The sequence below is a fragment of the Vipera ursinii genome (assembly GCF_947247035.1).
Source record: "Vipera ursinii genome assembly, chromosome: 3".
NCBI classification, from domain to species: Eukaryota; Metazoa; Chordata; class Lepidosauria; order Squamata; family Viperidae; genus Vipera; species Vipera ursinii.
The window spans coordinates 147,843,942-147,863,370 of NC_139516.1; the positions used below are offsets into that span (position 1 = coordinate 147,843,942).

Genomic DNA, 19,429 nt, shown 5'->3' on the forward strand with positions numbered 1-19,429 from the left:
AGCTCCCCACTTAGTTCCACATAATTTCTGGAGTATTGAATTTTTGCAGCCGTATTCTCCAGAAATATCTTATAGGAGAGTCCGGTCTAATGTTACTCCAAGGTACTTTAGATGGGGGATATAGGGGTGTACGTTGTTGTTTAAGTAGACCTTTGGGGTGTCATATGCTAGTTTGTTGTAAAGAGGGAAGCACATGGTTACCATTTTGCTGGTGCTCAGAGTGAACCTCCAGTCAGTGAAGAATTTTCCCAAGATTTTAAGATCTTTGGATAGGAGGCTGTCTTCCACATCCATGTGTTTTTCTTGCACTGCTATGCCCAAATCATCAGTGTATCCAAATCTGCATACCCTTGTCGCTGGCATATCTGATATGTTTAAGTTGAATAGTATGGGTGCACTTAGAGAGCCTTGTGGGAGGCCATTGTTTAATCGTCTTACCTTACTTATGTTGTTCCCCCGTCATTAACTGAAAGAACTTATCACTCAGCAAGTTATTAATTAGTTGACAGAGAATTTTGCAGGGGATAATATGGCACAGTTTTTATAACAATCCATCCTTCCAAAGTGTGCCGTATGCCACAGTTAAATCTATGAACAATGCCCTAGTTTCCAGGCCTTGTTAGAATCCTACTTCAATATAGCTTGTTAGGCTTAGCACCTGGTCTACACAGCTCCATATCATGTGGCTTATTCATGGTTGAGTTTTACATACACCCACGGCAGTATGGTTTTTCAGTATTTAGTCCCTTCAAATAACTGTACAACAGAGTTCATTGCTATCCATAAAGTTATAAAACAAAATTGAACTGGATTCCTCTATACAGAAATCAGAAAGAAACTCACCATGACATTACTTTCAAGCATTTCCAGTCCTGGAGTGCCATTGGCTTGCAACAGGGTATGTACCACTTTGTCAAGTTTTTTCTCCTCCGCAGCAGGAATGCAATACCTGTTCACATTTGACATAGAGAGGAAATCACAAAAAAGGATATGAATTCCAGACCAAACAAGATACTATGCATCAAAAGGCAGTGTCCCAAATTGTATTTCCAAAACTGAATGTCAACCTAAGAGTTTAAAAACTAAATAGGAAAAGATGCCATAAGCTGGGGGGGGGCGGGGATCAGGAACTTTATATTTAGACAGAGTCTGAATACTTTAGAATAAGATTAAAGGTAAAGGTAAAGGTTTCCCCGCACATGCATGCTAGTTGTTTCCAACTCTAGGGGCCGGTGCTTATCTCCGTTTCAAAGCCGAAGAGCCAGCGCTTGTCCGAGGACGTCTCCGTGGTCATGTGGCCGGCATGACTAGACACCAAAGGCGCACGGAACATGTTACCTTCCCACCGTAGTGGTCCCTATTTTTCTACTTGCATTTTTACGTGCTTTTGAACTGCTAGGTTGGCAGAAGCTGGGACGAGTAACAGGCACTCACTCTGTTACGCGGCACTCGGGATTCGACCCACCTGTTCTGTTCCAGCCTACTACCGGCCCTGCAGAAAAGTCAGGGACAACCCCTTTACAAAAGGCAAAAGACTGGAAGAAAGCCCACCAAATTTATTTACACAAAACAGATCCAAACCAGAGCAAACTGAGCAAAACAAAATACGAACCACTAAAACAGAAGCTGCTCAAATGGTTGCCTTCAGCAACCAGCCCTCCCACACATTCCTCTTTTAAATAGTTTCAAGGCGTGGCTTCTCTTTGCCTCCTTCCGAGGTGCCCCATTGCCTTCCTCTGTTTACTCCTGCTTGACTGCCTCCTGCTTCGGGCGTCCTTGAACAAGGCCAGCTGTGGGTCATCTTCATCCAAGCTGTCAGGCTCACACAGCTGGGTCTGAGTAGTAACCAGATGGGAGGGGCCTGGCTGAGAGCTCTGCGAAGCCTCAGAACTGTCCTCTGCCGGCTCTCCAAACCCCTCCTCCTCCTCCTCTGAATCATCCGACCCAACTGCCGAACCCACAGGCTGACACTGAATCACAACACCACCAAACTGCCGACCTTCTGATCGACAAGCTCAGCGTCCTAACCAACTGAGCCACCGCGTCCCTAGAATAAGATTATGTTTCACAATTACAGTATTTATTAACACTACATCATGACACTAATACCGCGTAATAAGTTGCCCAAGACTAAGAATAAAAAGGTTTTATCAGCTGAACAGCACATAGGAAGGAAGGGAAGGGACTTGCTTGAACCCACCCCTTATGAATCTGCAGTCAGCATGCCTCTGTATACAAAGACAGATCTTTTTTAGGTAGGTATTTTCAATACTAAGTTTATTAGTTAATTATGCATAACCGAATATGTCATTTTTAAAAAATCTAGAGCTTACTGTGAAAATCCAAATAATGTACAAGTATTCTCAGCAATAATCTGAACAGTATAAATCATAAGACAAAGAATGACAGTAATTTCTCTTGAACAATGAAAAAACTATAACGGATTAAATAATTGAAATTAGTATTAAGAATTTATATTAATACAAATCTACATTTCAGATGTGGCATGTTCATATACAGAATTATCAAAAAAATTAAAAAAAATTCCAAGTTAAATAGTGACAGATTTACTTCTGAAATGTTATTCTGCATAAGGCATACTCCTACAACTTAATTAGCCATTCTGTGACAACTGTATACACTTTCCAATAAGAAATGCAAGATATTCTTGCAGCTGTTACGTGTGTGAAGCTACTTTGATGTATTTTGTGGGGACGTAAAGTTTAATGACACTTAGTTTTTTTTAAAAAAAAAATAGGTTGGAAAAGAAATTCAGCCTGTAGAATTTGTTTCATTCTATTATAAATCATTTCCCCAAATTTTCCCAAATTTTGACACTAAATATAGGGAAACGATCCCAGCCAACTGTTATATTTCTATGGTTAAAAAATTAACTATAACAGATTCTTCACAGACAAGCTGTAGACCAGGGGTGTCAAACTCAATTTCATTGAGGGCCGCATCAGCCTTGCGGTTGCCCTCAGGGGGCCGGGTGGGTGTGGCCTGGGTGGGCGTGGCCTACTGGGTGGGCGTGCCTAAAGTGCATATGGCCTACTGGGTGGGCATGGCCAGCTCTACATCGTTTGCATCAAGGGTGCATATGGGAGCCTGGGCAGGAGTGAAACAGATCTGAGGGTCTCTGGGCTAGGGCCAAGGCAGTGGGGGCCGTTCCCTCACTGTTTCCAGGATGGCTTCGTGGGCCACATGAAACCACTTCACGGGCCGGATCTGGCCCCCGGGCCTTGTGTTTGACATGTCTGCTGTAGACCCTGGATATCTAAATTTTCTCCAGATAAGTTTTTTTTTTTTAAATCAAGAGGCAGTCATTTACATTTCATACTGGTTATTAATTATTCAAAAAGCCACCATCTTTTACACTCCCAATGATTATATTGCAGTAAATTATATCTTGTACATTTAGGCTGTACCAAACCTTGTACATTAGGTTAGTAAGAAGCACTGAAAAGTTGAATGTGTGAAAGAGCCTATTCTTAAAAAAAAATACCTGCTTTTCTGACTTTGGGGAAGGCTTTTCTTCCTATATAACAAGCCAGGGAAGGTTTTTTTTTTTAAAAAAGCTCTTTTTGAATTTTATGTGTGGTTTCAAATGGCTGGAATAAAACCTGATCTTGCAGGAGGATCAGAAAAATCCATGAATGGCAGATATATTTCATCAACTTCCATCCTATCAGTAACTCCTCTCTGCCTACCTAGTTATGAAGCACATTTTAAAGAGGTAAAAAGAACCATTAATGGAAATCAGAATGGGTTATTTCTTGCTTGAATATGAAGCAGCCTTTCCTGATACTGTGGGATTGTTAGACCCATTAAGCCAGAGAAAGGCAGATTGAATAAGATTCTCAATTTCTCTATACCTTTGTGAGCTTAATTTCAAACTATCTGAACCATTTGGAACTGACTGACTTTCAATAGTAAGACTATATTAATCTCACTTCCCTGCTGTATTAGGTAGTACAATTTTATTGTGCCACAACAAATGCCAGTCTGACTTTTACTTGGATATTTTAAAATACATTACAGCAGTTAAGTTAGAGAAAACTTAAAAGATGAATTCTACTGCAACTCTATAAAAGGTCTTTCTCACCCAGGAAAATAATAACAATAATCTGGAGTGCCAGTTAAACATTCTGTTCATCCTAAAATTTTGCTTATCTTTGTTAGGATAGGATATTTTACACTGCTCACTTTTAATATTATTGGATCCTGTCTTGAAATTCTAAACAGAATGATTAATGGTATAGTTTTTTTGATTTTGGAATAAAAATTTCTACAGGTCCTCAACAAAAGCAAGGGCAGTAGAGCGAAGAAACACACTTAAGAGTTACTTACCAAATGCAATCAGCACCAGTGTGTAAGTAGTCAATATATGGAAGGTGATTTTGGTCTCGAGACCAGCATGAGGTAGAAAAGACCATGCCAATGTTTAGCCAAGGAATTGTCACTCCTAAGTTAGTAACATCAGATCAGAAGAAAACATGATTAATGCCAATCTTCTCATTTTTTAAAAAAACCTATTAAATTATGAATTGTTAAAATTATATTGAAAGCTGCATGTGAAATTTGATGTCCCCTGAAAATTTAGATTTTACCAGGAATGGGGGGGGGGGGGGAGAGAAAGACAGATCTTACAAAAAATGAAAATGATCTTAGTCTGAATGGTCAAATCTGTTTTGATCCCTGGGTTCTGATATTAACAGGCAACTACTGTATCTTAGCAAATCAGCTCATATAGCTTTATATGCAAATATGAATTTAACTTTTGCCAATACAGACAGCCCTTGATATAGGACCACAGTTGTGCCCCAAGTTTCCACTGCTACCTAAGCAAGACAGTTAAAGTGAGTTTTGCTGACTTTTCTTGCCACAGTTGCTAAGTTAATCACTGCAGTTGTTAAGTTAGTAACAGGGTTGTTAAGTGTTAAGTTGTTAGCTACCATCATTGATTTTGCTTGCCAGAAGCCAACTGGGAAGGTTACAAATGGTGATCATGTGACCCTAGGACACTGCAACTGTCATAAATACATGCCAGTTGCCAGGTGTCTGAATTTTTATCATGTGACCACGAGGATGCTGCAATGGTTGTGTGAAAAACAGTCATAAGTCACTTTTCAGTGCTGTTGTAACTTCAAACGATTGCTAAACAAATAGTTGTAAGCTGAGGACTACCCATGCTATGTATTAAGAGCTAAACAATGTCTCTCCCAAACACAAGCGGTGCTCATGAAACATTGTCTGGAAAAAATAATATTCCCTTCCTCTGAGGAAGCTGAAGATGTGCAATAGGTATTCATACTCATTCGGTAATTATCTCCACAGATAAATGCAATCGGACTATTGAAACTGCATGAGAAAATTACAAAGTTTTTTTTAATTAGGTATGATAACAAAAATTAAAAATAATCACAATATCATACCACTATCAATTCTGACAACTGTCTCAAGCAGCCTTTGTAAAGTAGAAATCACAAATGTTATTGTAAAGAAAAAACTGTAACAACAAAAATCTGCACATTAATTGGCACAGCATAGACCCTTTGGGACAGCAAATAATGAACCTACCTGTGCCTATCAATCAGGATACAGACATTAGATGCTACCACAAATGTACTGAATATTAATGAAGAGGCTACAACAGATTTGAAGAAGTCAACAAGGACATGATCTGCACTATATATTTAGCCTCCATCTCCATCTGATTCTTTTTATAATACACAGATCTGAATTAAACCATGGCATGATTATTATAACAGACAACACAAATCTTAGCAGCCTCACATGAAAAGAAGTTTGCCCATCTGTGTTGAACAGACTGAAGTGTCAATGGATAGCAGAATTACACAGAGTTTAAATACTGCCATGACAAAAAGTTAACTGAATGTTAATTTATTTTTAAACAATATTTATAGATGCCTGGTTACAGAGAAATGGGGAAAATGTGATTTATTCAAAAACTTTCTGAGCGCCACAATTACAAGTATGGAGAAAGTACATCCTCTTACCAGGCACAGCACCAAGATGTCGCAGGATGGATCCTGTGTTATTAGGAAGGACTGTTAGGTTCCACCCATGCCTGTGCAAATTAAGTAATGCAGATAACTGTGAGCAAATATTAAAGGTCAACTGAAAAAGAGCTGACATAGCCCTCTGTAAAGTATGTTAAAGCCAATCTCAAGCATTCAGTTTCTGATAGTGAATCTAGAGGGGAAAAAACAGTCCTCTTTCTTTCAGTCAGAAAAATCTAAGTAAACAGTTTTGGTATAACTGATCAAAAATCTTACATTCACTTTCAGTGGTCTTGCTATTTTTTTTAAGAACTAAAATGACTTAACAAGAAATTGATTAACTTTCTGAAACGTGTATTTTTATAGATGTCAATAATTAAAAGCATCAGGGCTACTACTTCTTCATTTCAATAGCTGTTCTGTTCCCAATGTAGAAAAACAAATAAACAAACTATATAAGTATTCATTGGTGACTAGAATTACTCTCTGATGACAGACTATATGCTGGTTGGGAATTCTGAGAGCTGCAGTTTTAATTCAATTAGATGTAAAGGGAGGCTACTATAATGCTTTTATGGCTCTCTTGAAAGAAAGATGGCAGAAATTACTGGCTAACTGTATATTTTCATCCAAAATAGGTTATAATTCAAATTTAAGTACCTCTGAAATATCATGTTTGGGGAACAAATAAAGTAAACCTAGGAAAGGGATTAAATTAATTCAGAACACAACATAGGAAAGTTAACATATACTGGATTCAGCTACTCTAGGCAATCAACCAACCAAGTGTCCACCCCTTCAGCTCTCAAAAGGACTCAAAGAATGCATTCTTGGCAGTAGATTGACTTGAAATATATGTTGCCTTTTAAATCTCTTGATCTTAAGTCCAAATAGTACAGGAGCATGCAATTTTATGGCTCTCACAAAAGAGTCTGAGCTAAAATTATATGCTTCCCACTTGGGACTTTATAGTTATCAATGCCCACCACATCAGATGGATCAAACTGAGTAGTATCTCAAGAAAACACGTTAGTTCCCATTGTTGTACCGGCCAGAGAAGACTAAACAAGATTAAAAACAAAGATTGAAAAAATTCTAGAAAATGTTGCCGTGTATTACCTTGAAAAAGGTTCTGATTTTCCCACAGGGAAGCCACTGCCATGGGTATTGGTGTCCACTTTCCCACAGTGCACTGCTACATGGCAGTCCTTCTGTTCTACTAATCTCCAGTATTCTTGCTATAAGGGGGGGAAAAAAGCTACCCAGTTGTAACAGATGTTTAAAATTATGACCAAGTACAGTATCTCAAACACATTCTTTACTTTTTTTCTTAGAAAAAGGAACTTAAGCCAATGAACATGCTGCAGATTTGTTAACAAAAATTCTTATTATCTTTCTGATCTCAGTCTTTCAACAGATAAAATGTTTTTGTTGGCGAAAAAAAAATGTTTTTAAGGCATTTAGAAAGTATGCATTCATTTAATATTACAAGCAGAAAAATAGAGGACACTCTGCCGTAGCCTGGGGTCTTTCAGCAAATTTAGAAAATTAAAAATTCTGGAAGTTTAATTCCAGCAAAATTGTGGAAAACATATAATAAGAGGAAAAAGAACCATGACTACCTAGAACTGATAAGACATTGAATCAACTGAGACCTTTTCTGAACATATATATTTTTTAATGTAAGGTCAAGTATCTTTTGCCATACAATGAGCTAAACTCCCCTGGTACAACTACCACATAAGGAAATTGCTTAGAATTTATCCTTAGGATCTGGTATCTTTCACATGGATGTTATGTGATAGAATAGCAGAGACTGCAATAGCTATGTATAATAATGGACCTAATTTAAATTTTCCTATTATATTTCACGAATGCTTCTGACAGTTGAATGAGTGAATTAATAATAAAGTGGTAATAGGAAGGAAATATTTTAATGAAATATTGGATCACGAACTTGATAGAAGTACACTGACATGGGAAAAAATAATTAGTGAAGTATACAAAATACAGAAGAATGATAGCTATGTAAGTGTAATGCACACATATGCAGTTGAATAATATTTATATTAGATAAGTCTATATACTATAGAATTATAACTTATCTGTTACGATATATTATACTCTTCTTTTCTGTTGTATTTTTTAAAAGCACTTTTTAGGTGTTGCTTTTTTTGAGAAATGTACTATACCTATCAATTAGCTTTATATTATGTTCCCTTTCTTTTTCTGTTACTACTTTAAAAGCAATACATAAATAAATATCTACCTCTTTCCTATTTACTGCTTCTCCTTTTTTCTTAAACTTAACAAGCTTTTTACTTGTCTTTAAAGCAACCCTGCTTTTAAAATTACACAACAGGCAGCATCCATGATGACCAAGATTGTACCATTTACCTGTCTGCATCCAGTTATTATAAGTTGCCATGTCAAAGCATCGTTGCCATTACTTGTTAGATGCTTAGGATTTTCCATAGGGAGAAAAGCGTCTGAGGCCAGAATAAGATGAGTTTTAATACTAGGACATTTCTCACCTCTATTTCTGCTGCTGTGGGGTCTTTGCTGAAGCACATACTCATAACGTTTCTTGCTGTTCGGTAAAAAGTTGTTAAAGAAACAGACCTTCCCTATGAAACAGGAGCAAACGGGAAGAATTATGATCCTACATTTTTTTCCAAAATATCATGATGCAATGAAATACCAAAAAATAGGGGAAAAAACAAATGATTTGGAAAGAAAATTTATTCTGGCACTCAAGATATCATGGCTCATTTTTTGTATTTCCAGCTACTGAGTCCCCTCCTCTGTTTCACAGACATTTGGTAAACTGGTTGCACTCCAGATGGTTTTTCAATAGACAGCGGTACCAAGATTCCAACCAATCCAAAAATGCTGGCATGTATCTCAACTTTCCCTCTAACAGGTGATTCTCCTCCATTTTTTATTATTATTGTTACTGGTTTGTCGCACAGTCAGCCAGATGTTCAGACTGGATTTGGCATTTTTGTCTTATCTATCAAGTCCTTTCTGAGAACCTGAGATAGGCAGAAGTGGATGTTTGATGGTGTTATAGATATTGTCAAAGGATGTAAACTGTTCCAAGTAAAGCCGCCTCTTGCGATTGACTGATGGTGAATCTGTCAATGCCAATGGTGTTCAAGTGATGCTCCAGTTATTTTGGAATTGTACCCAAGGTGCCTGTTACTATTGGGGCTATCTATCCTTGCTTTTGCCATAGCCATTCTATTTCTATTTGCAGGCCTTTGTGTCTATAATTGTGTCACAGAGTCAGGCAAATGTTTAGACTGGGTATATTGTTATCATTATGATTAAAGAACATATGATTAAAAGAAAAATATGGGGAAAATAGAGAAGGGAGCATTGTCTGGATACTGCCCCCTAATTCCTGATTATGCAAATGAAACAGGTTCAGGCTTACCCAAAAATCTTTGGGTTCCTAAAAGGCTCACTCAACTATATCTTATGTGTCAAGAAGATGATGTCTTCCAGATACAGGCAATTGCCAAGCAAGGAAAGAAAGAAGATTTCTAACTGGCAATTTATATTGATTCTAAAAAACACACAACAAAGATAGTTCTTTAGAAATGTACTGGCAAGACTTGATTTCAGGGAATTACTGCAGGCAAGGTAGATAAATTTCCTTCTACTGCATATATTCTGAAATCTTTCCAGACACATAAAGCTAGAGATTTAAAACTAAATTAAAATTAACATATTCAGTATTTAGCCATATATCACTACCTGATATAGCTTATAGCTCAGTAGGGGGAATATGCCAATATGGCAAGGTTTCTCAGTCTAGTATTATCTAGATGCTTTAAATACAACCATCATCAAGGGATGATGGGAGTTGTAGTGCAACGTATTGAAAGGGAACCTATTTATCATATAATGGGGATCACCAAATAGAACTGTACTGGTATCACCTTAAAATGTGAATTATTCTTTCACAAAAGGTTTTTGCTTATTTCAATGGCATAAATTTTCAAGATTACTAATGGGAGAATGTGGATTAATTTTTTCACAGCTGGCTGGATTGAGGAACTCAAAGCTGGTATACTGTATATCATGGATGAACACACAATGAGTAATTTAAAAAAGTCTGCTATCAACAGCTTAAATTACTTCAATTCAATCTATTGATATAGTTCGATTAATTCAATCTATTGATTTTTTTATTTTATTTTATAGGATGTATTGACACAAAAAAATAAGCATTCATACAACCCATAAATACTATTTCATTTCAGGATAAGCAATATTTTGCAGAGTGTTTTTGATTCATTAATTGTATAAAAGTGTACAATTTAAGATCTCTTGCAAATCATTTGCTTTTTCAGCCAAAAGCATAAAAAGAACATGCATATTCATTTCTCAAACCAATACCTTTCTAATATCACCATAGGCATTCTATATATGTTTATCTAAGGAGACATCAAATGTTCTTGTTGTACTCCATGCTCAATGGCAAACTTTGTCCCTAGGCATTCCAATGATTTTTTTACACATTATATACCATTCTGACTCAATTCAGCAAACAACACCAACCATAGCTGACACCTCTTCTGTTGATCATATACACTCCATAAATCAACAAAAGTACAGTAAGGTTTCTTTCTCACACATTGCCTGATGAATTGCTGAAGAGGAAAAAACCTGATCTACATATCTTCCCCGCAAAAAGCCATGCTGCAGGGCTTGCTCATTATCTCTTTTTACACCCTTTTAATCATAACTCTGCCAAACATTTTCTCATGCACACTTAACAAATTACCCCCTTCTTCAACTTTTACATTTGCTCTTCCTAACTTTCCTTTGGTAAAGAAGGTCATTCTTCCAATCATCAGAGTTGCAGATTAAACTAACCGAACAGCCCCTCCATAAGGACACCTCATCTATATTTTAACTTTTCTTCACTCATACCATCCTCACCTACACATTCTTTAGTATTTGCAACATTCTCACAGCATTTAAGACTTCATCATTTTTCCTTAGATAGTAATATTTATAGCACTTCTTTCTATTTTACTCTTTGGCAAATACAGTAACTAAAACTTCCATACAGATCTCTAAAATTGTCCTTCACATTCCCTCAGTTCAGTTTCACCATAAATCAGTTCCTATTATTATTTTAGCCCTAATTGTTTATACCAGGGCTTTTCAACCAGTGGTACGGGTACCACCTGTGGTACATTGGCACCTGGCAGGAGGTACGCGACCGTCCTAGAAAAGTGGTAGCAGGGAGGGGAATGAGCTGAACCGGTGACAACACCGCACAAGCCTGAGCGAGAGACGGCTGGAGCTGCAGGGCTCAGTGGAAGCGCCAGGATCAGCGCCAGGCTCCAGCTGGAGCTCGGCGCTGATCCTGGCACTTCATGGTCTTGTGATTTACATTCAGATGCTTGGCAACTGATTCATATTTATGATGGTCCCAGTGTCCCAGGGTCATGCGAAGTGACCAAAACCTGCTGCAACCACCCAGCAGACGGGGGGGGGGGGAATAAAAACCAAACACCCCACCCCACCCCACCCCTGCTGCCAATCCTTAACAAAAATGCTCACAACAATGAAAACCTCGGACAGGAGGAAGAGCGCTGCTGGGCGGGCAGGCAGGTGTCTTGCTCGGCTGTGGCTTTGGGGGGCACTTTTTTCAGTGCCATTGTAACTTCAGTCACTAAGTGAACTGTTGTAAGTCGAGGACTACCTGTACTTCATCACTTTTTTCCTTTTTTGGGGGGGGTTATCAAGCTTTTGACACCTTGCTAGGCAACTGGTGGTACTCGAATGTTGCCATATCCTAAAAGTGGTACAATGGGTGAAAAGGTTGAAAAGCCCTGGTTTATACTCTGTAAGATGCTTAAGAGTTGTAGCTGTGATGACTTGTAAGATGAATGACTGATTAAATAACTGAATTCTCACAACTGCTTGGGGGATTTCTCCTGTGAGCTGGAAGGCAGTTTTGCACAGAGCCTGGTTCAGCTTTGGAGACTGAGAGGGTCACAGTGCTTGATGTAATTTACTCCCAAGCTGTCCCATTTGTGACCCATGGCTTATAGAGAATTTTTGACAGGTGAATGACAGAAGAACCACTTAGATCACCAGTGGGCAAAGACAAAAAGTGAATCTGAGTATGGTAAGGGCTTATGTTTCAACCCACACTATGCCAATAAGGGCATCAAAGCCTCAGTGTTTATCCAACTTTATTGTGTTGACTTGTGCAGTGACCTATTCCCTTTTAGGGTGATAATCAGAAAGAATTGCTATTGGGCTGCTGTGATGTGTTTGCACAACTTACTGCTAACTAAGTCACTAAGATTTGCTAGAGCAAGGGTGTCAAACTGGCAGCCCACAGGCCGGATGTGTCACGCGCAGGCCATGCCCACCCCAGCTCCACAAACACAAAAAAAATGTCACGATACGTCACGTGACGTGATTGAGTTTGACACCCGTGTGCTAGAGTCTTGACACGTGATGAGTGAGTGAAGAGTGATTGCGGAAAAGTCTTACAAGGTGATCTGGGATTTATTTTGGCTTTTGGAATGTGGTTGGTATTCTCTAGCATCTACCTCTTTGTTTTCCTGCAACAAGGCGTTAGATATCTCTTCTGCCGTTTCATTTCCTAGAGGCCCTACAAAAACATGGCAGCTTCCAAGGAAAGGAAGAATGTATAAGCACAATATGATCCCAGATCACTGTCACCTCCTCTTTCCAAGTGGTGACTAAGGCTTCAATTAAATTAAGTATACCAAACCCCAAGAAGAGGGGTGAACAATTATTTTTCCCAAGAGACCACATGAGGGCCTCTGCCTTGCCCTCTTTCACCGCCATACCCCACTACCCAACTGCTGCCACCTGGACAGGGTAGCCAAAGGACTGGATGTGGCCCAGAGACTATAAAATGCCCAGGTCTGTTCAAGACCAACTTCAAGTCCCTTTTGAAACCCAACAGGCCATTAGGCTCTTGGTGAAAAATAATCAGATAGGTTTTATTTCCTGCACAGGCATACAGGACTCCAAAGTAATCAAAGAGTGATCTGATCATGATCAGGGACAAATACTGTTACCCTCTCCTCACTCGCTAAAGCAGAAGTATGCCAATTAAACTCAGCTATTTATTTCTACTTGGTGTTGGCCTGGAGATGCTGCAGAAGTCTTGACAGTCTGGAGACTGTTGTGGCCAGACAGGATTAAAAAGACTGAGGTAGAGTCCTAAAAAGACCAGATGGGTTTTGTCCATAAACCATCTGGTTTTTTGTGGGCTCCAGATTTAGCTCTGCATGAGATGGCAACTGGTGACTTCTCCTGAGCATATGAGACTCCTGCTGGATACGATATGCAAATTATTGTCGTAGTCAGAGAAGTCATTGCCCTGCTTCTGTAGCATACAACTTGAAGTCCTATGAAGTGGGAGGCCCTGCTGATAGTATCTCATGTCCTTATAAAAGACAAAACTGTCTCCTGAAAACACTTTATATGAGGCTGTTCTCAAAATCACTCGAGAAAAGCTCCTGGCGCAGAACGCAGTAGCCCACATGCTAGTGAGTGAGAACTGCAACATCATACAATACAGATGTTAGTGATAAGATTTCTGGGTGCAATGAAAAATATGGACCTTAACCTTTAAAGTTCTACAGGGTATGGACTTTGGTATATCTAGGGCCATCTTTTCCAAATGTAACTAATCTGTCCAAAGTGCTCATCCCATAGAGGGAGGCACAGGGTTTCCAACCAGCATATTACATGAAAGATTATGGGCCCCAAAGGCAATGTTTTTTTCCATGGTGGTTCTCATTTTGTGAAGCATACCCTCATCCAGAAGCTTCAGGTAGTTACTGACCCTGGCAGACTGAGAAGACAGAATTCTTCCACATGAATTTAAGCCTTTTTTTTGTCAGTGACTAGATTCGGCATCATGATTTTTATAACGTAATATATTGTACAATCATTTGACTGATTTATGGGATATTACTATTACTATGATAACCAAACAAATATTTGATTTATGCTAATTCCCCTGCCGCATGTAGATATTAGTAGTCATATATAAAACCATAGTTTTAAAAAATAAATGTGTTTTCCAAACGGATATTTTCCAGTTATCTTTCTCATTTATTCCTGAGTCTCTGAAGAGCCTATATTTTCTGTACTCTCTCATTTTATATCCACACATTCATTCATATCATCCAGAATGTTTTTTTCTAGATCACATTCTTTCAGAAAATTGCATAATTTGGCCCTGCCCTCTTCACTGGTTCACCATGCATGGAGCATAACAAGCAACTCTCAACAACCTACATGTTGCTATTTTCACTTATAACAACCAAGATGATGCCAATTCATGCTGCTGAAGACACGTTTCCATTTCATAATTAAATCCAGACCTTCACTTCTCTGCCTATATTTGTCAATTCCACAAAATTAAACTATCCTGTCTTCATTCACATTTATTACATTTTACCATTTTCACACAAACAACGTACCTATTTTTTTCTTTCATTTGTCACTTCAGGGTCTTTACCATATATTTTCCTTACACTTTCAAAAGACAATTTTCCAGATTTCAGTCATTACTAAATGGGCTCACTGATATGCAACCCCCATAATGGCTTTAATCAGTGTGGACTTTTAACTACTGTTTTTTTTTACAAGATAAAGTGTGTGTGTGTGTGTGGGGGAGAAACTAGTTTCAGCAACAGCAATCCATGCCACCTGCAACACTCCCTGGTAACTCCAAGGACAGCACTAGTCAATGTTGGCAGATTTTGCAACCACAACTCAAGTTTTACTGGAAAAATGCTGAACTTCTAATCTTCAAACTACTTTGCAGGGCTACTTCTCAGCTAGGATATACATGCAGAGTGATTGATAACACTGCTCAAAATATTTTTCCTAGCCAAAATCTAGCTTGGAGCACCTATCTAAAAAAAAAAAAGCAAGATAAAATGTTAAAAGTGTCCATTACAGGAAAAGAGGCTATGGACTCTTTAAATCTCAGATTTTCATGTTTGCAAATAAAAGGAACAATTGTGTGAAATATTTATTGGGCCAATGTAATAATAAACAACATTCAAAGCACTATTTCTCAGCTATCCAATCTGTGTCTGTAATTTGGGGCTTGCCAAGGCTGTAAAAGTAATACCAAAAGATTTTGAGTACTTGTTTGTCAATTTTTGCCAAGTAATTGAAAGCAGAAACTATTTTTAACAATTGGTAATCTTTAGGGAGAGATGACAAATATCAGAAGTCCTTACAACAGATGTCCTTAGCTTTTTCATTCATCATAAAGTAATCTCCAATGAAAGCTTTCTCTTGCCCTTCTTAAATTCCAATTTTGCCTAAAATTTATACTCATACAATGTTAATTTGATTTTAAATAGAAAAATACGTAGTGTATTTTTAGTGATATTTAGTGAAAATATTGCCTTTCCCTCTTGGTTCTCTCTCAAAACATTTGTATAGGTATGGAAAGGATTTCTTGGACAAAAATCAAAACTCAAATTCCTTTGATCATTTCTGCTCACAGTTCCTGGATTTTAAATGCTATATGAACTTGGCTTTAAGAATGACAGAGCTCATAAGCTAGATTTCCTGGCTAAAACTGAAACTATGACTTGTGCTTGCCCTGCAAACCATAATTATTCATGATTTCATCTGTATTTCTAAATCCTACTTTGCAAGCACTGGGTCATTTCAGCAGAAACTACATTTTGATGCACAGTGAGGAATAGCTGAAGTTCTTGAGGTCAATGCATGTAGCATTAAAACAGGATTTAATTTCTAACTGACCGGGTTTGCAGAGCCGGACTCTTTTGTATTATACATATAACTATAATCATGTTTTTTCCAAATACCCATTTTTTTCTATTTGAGACAGATTAAGTGCACCTTTACTTACATAAATTGCAGGAAAGCAAGGCCTTTAAGAAAAGTATTGAAATAGCCATGCAGGTACATATTAGAATGAATACCCTTTTGCCTGGCATTCTCTTTTCACAGGTATTTAGCTATGAAAAGCTATTTCAAGCAACGATACTTAAAAAAAGAATTATTTACATATTAAATGAGGCTAGCTTTAAGGTAAATGTGCAAAAAGACCCCGTCATTATTATTATACTTAGTTCACTTGGTTCTGGTCAGCAGAATAACAAAAAAGAAAGTTGTAGACATGGTAACAAAGCTAATATAGCCAGCTGTCAAATTGGATGATTCAAATGTAATATTATGGAAAAGAAATCAATAAAGAAAACATCTCAAAGGAAACAAACACAGGTTAGTACGCAGAAGGAGGTTCCACAAACTAAAAAGGCCAAGTTTAATCAACATAAAACTGGGAACCTAAACATAGTACACGCTAGTCCCCTTCTGAAGTGACCTTTAAGTTTTAAGCAATCTTTACAAACTAAAACAAAATTAAAAGAAAGCTGTCATGCAAAGAAAAGCATCAGTCTTTAGTGTCCTTATTTCCAAAATACTCCTATATTCCAGATAGATAAAATGGACATTCTTTTCTAAGAATGTCCATTTTGACTACAGCCTAATGCTTGGTTTGTAAATATGCATAGTTATCAAAATAAGACAAAGGCAATGTAGGAGCTAATAAGGGTATATAGAAATTAGAAAAAGTGGGGAAAAGTAATTCTACCAGTTTACTTTCCAATACGTGAGCATGGTTGCTATGGTAATCCTTTTATGAATGGGGATGCCTTCCATAGTGGTCATATTCTGTGAGTCCAGTTATATGCTCTACAATTATCAAATGTGACCATGGCTCCCAAGATTTGAACCCCTAACGCCAAGAATGCTGTTTATTATATATAGTCAGTGGACTCTTTTTTCTATTTTGTTCACTAGGTTGCTTCCAGGTGAGATTTTAACGTTGTCCTTACGCTGGTATACTCAATTTTCAGGGGATCTGTATGATGTTGTCTTCATAGGTAGACTAGTCCTGGGTTGTTGTTTTTTTGTTTTTGTTTGTTTGTTTGTTTGTGTTTTGGACAAAGAGGAAAAGATGGGAATAGCTGCTCAAATTTTTTTCTACGGTTGCCCTAGAAACAAGCATCGTCTAAAGCTCAAATTTAATCTTACAACATTCCAAGACATGTTTGCTGTGCTATATAAATATGAAAAGACAATGACCCTGTAATAGATACCATCGTTTTAAGCTTTCGTTGGATGATAGGGCTCTTAAAATGTATTCAGCCGCAAACCATACGAACTATTGTTATGGAAATAGGATTACTTGTCACAGGGAGAGTTGCAGATGGCAGTATAGCTCCCAACAACACAGCCTACATCTGTGCTAAAATTAAGGAAGATATTGATAAGACAAGCCAGGTTTATATGCTTTGTAGGCCAACATATTGCAACTATACAACCAAACAAAAGCCTGAACATGGATGAGTTTGAAGTGGTCATATAATATGTATTTTAATCTGCTATTTGGAGTTAAAAGTAAATCATGAATTATCTGAAGACAGGGGGACAGATTCTCCTAAGAACCCGGACACTTTTAAGGATAATACTCAGTCACCAAAATCCAAATGAGAAAATCCTCATCTGAGATAACAATAGGTATGTAAATATATTCACTAAGATGGTTAAACTCATTCTGTAGAGCATCTCCCCAACCTAATGAATGTGAGATGTGTTTGGACCAGAACTCCCAGCCTATATGCTCTTTGGCAACCTATTAAAAGGATCTGCACGTGTTAAATGGATATAGAAAAGCCAATTTTATATATTCCCTAACTAACACTTAAAATAGGTCTTACACCTCTTTCATAATGACAGAGAAGACAAGGTAAAAAGGTATTAATCTCACATACACTGCCTGGATCCTTGTGGGAAAAGAACAGGGATATGAATCTGGCTAATAGAAACCTAAACAATATTTAGTGTGGGAGTCTATCTATACAGATCTCAGTTCCTGAAAATGGTGATTACTTCAAATAAAATCACTGACTTGTGTCTGTGCAGTCTTCCAAGCAGCACCTAATTATCAGTTCATAGCGATGGGATAAAGAGCAGTGATGGAAAAGCAGTGAGCGCTGGACACAAGTACCAACATAAAAAAAGCAATGTATCTCGTCCTCCCTTAGCATTTCAACATACTCAATTCAATCTTGCTAACAATTACACAGCATGTGGTGGTGCCAGATGCTTAATACAGTGGGAAGGCTGCCAAATCAAATTGAGTGGAGGAGTCAACATTCCTTTGCAAATGGATGAGCTCAGCGACAAGCAAAATAAGCATTCCAAACCACTGTTTGAACTAAATCAGAGCTGGCAGAGTGAGTGAAAAATACTATGTGCATTTTTAGATGTGCTTTCTAGCCAAGACCCCAGCAAGATTTCTACTGACCTTGTATATACACTTGTGGAGGTCACAAAGAACACCAACCTCTTCTTCTTCTTCCACTGTGGTCTCCTTTTCCTGAGAGAAGAGTCGCCGCCTACCTGTTTTTTGAGGGACCTCAACTTCTTTTGCTTTGTTCCGGAAGCCATTTTTATGAACAACGCCATTGATGAGTCCGTTTTTGGGCTCGTAGCGGGGCAGAGACTGGAATTCATAGTTGTTATCTGAATGTCCTTCCAAAGGACCCCTCCGTTTTTCCAGAATCTCCTTTTCAAGGAGGACTTCTTTTTCCAGTCTCTTGTGCTCCTCGGCAGAGAGGGAATCGTAGGAGAGGAGATACTGGCAATAGGCTTCCTGCAGTTTTGCTAACCTGTCCTGTGCAGTTTTGGGGATACGCAGCATATCTGCCAGCTTATTCCATTTCTTGAGGTCAGTCACCTGCTGCATGCCCCCCATTTCGTTGATCAACTGGAAAAAGCAGGCCAAATCTAGTTCACAGCCTCCTGGAGGTCAATGTAGCCGAAAAGCAGGAAGGGGGAAAAAAAGGGAAACACAGAAATTTGTTAAGGAAATTGAACACAGACCACACTCATTCAGGCCCTAATTTTTATGAATATGTCTGGATAATACCAATTTAGTTGCAGATGAAAGTCACTTTTTACTTCAACGCAAAACCTTTCTGTGAAAACCAGAGGCTAAGGAGAAGGATTATAGTCTAGCCTTCCCTCTGCTTGTTTTTTTATGGGCAATTAAAAAATGTTGCAGCCTAGGCAGAATTACATGGCCAGCATGCTAATTAGGTATTATTTCTTTGCTATTTTTTTTAAGTGAAATAAAACAAACGGAAATAAATAAAAACACTTCCCACCCTCAGTTACTCTGATTATTTCATGAATCTATTATTGTTTTCCCATTTTTAACTTCCCTCTCCGCTGAGAATGGAAATCTACTCTTACTGAGAATGGAAATCTGCTTCAAACAGGAATGAACCTATTTCTCTCTGCTTGTATTTGCACATCACCACACCAAC

The 19,429-nt window shown here is 38.1% G+C and overlaps 1 protein-coding gene across 3 annotated transcripts in view; it reads right to left on the reverse strand.

The window, feature by feature from the left end:
• JARID2 (jumonji and AT-rich interaction domain containing 2) overlaps positions 1 to 19,429 on the reverse strand; it is a 244,922-nt gene that overhangs the window by 16,203 nt on the left and 209,290 nt on the right. For all 3 annotated transcript variants that reach the window (XM_083360663.1, XM_083360661.1, XM_083360662.1), the window contains exons 8-13: positions 18,406 to 18,902; positions 8,558 to 8,650; positions 7,143 to 7,261; positions 6,021 to 6,091; positions 4,351 to 4,465; positions 844 to 949 (exon numbers count right to left, since the gene is read on the reverse strand). In XM_083360663.1, the coding sequence (XP_083216789.1) occupies positions 844 to 949; positions 4,351 to 4,465; positions 6,021 to 6,091; positions 7,143 to 7,261; positions 8,558 to 8,650; positions 18,406 to 18,902 (1,001 nt within the window). The remainder of the gene's footprint in view (positions 1 to 843; positions 950 to 4,350; positions 4,466 to 6,020; positions 6,092 to 7,142; positions 7,262 to 8,557; positions 8,651 to 18,405; positions 18,903 to 19,429) is intronic.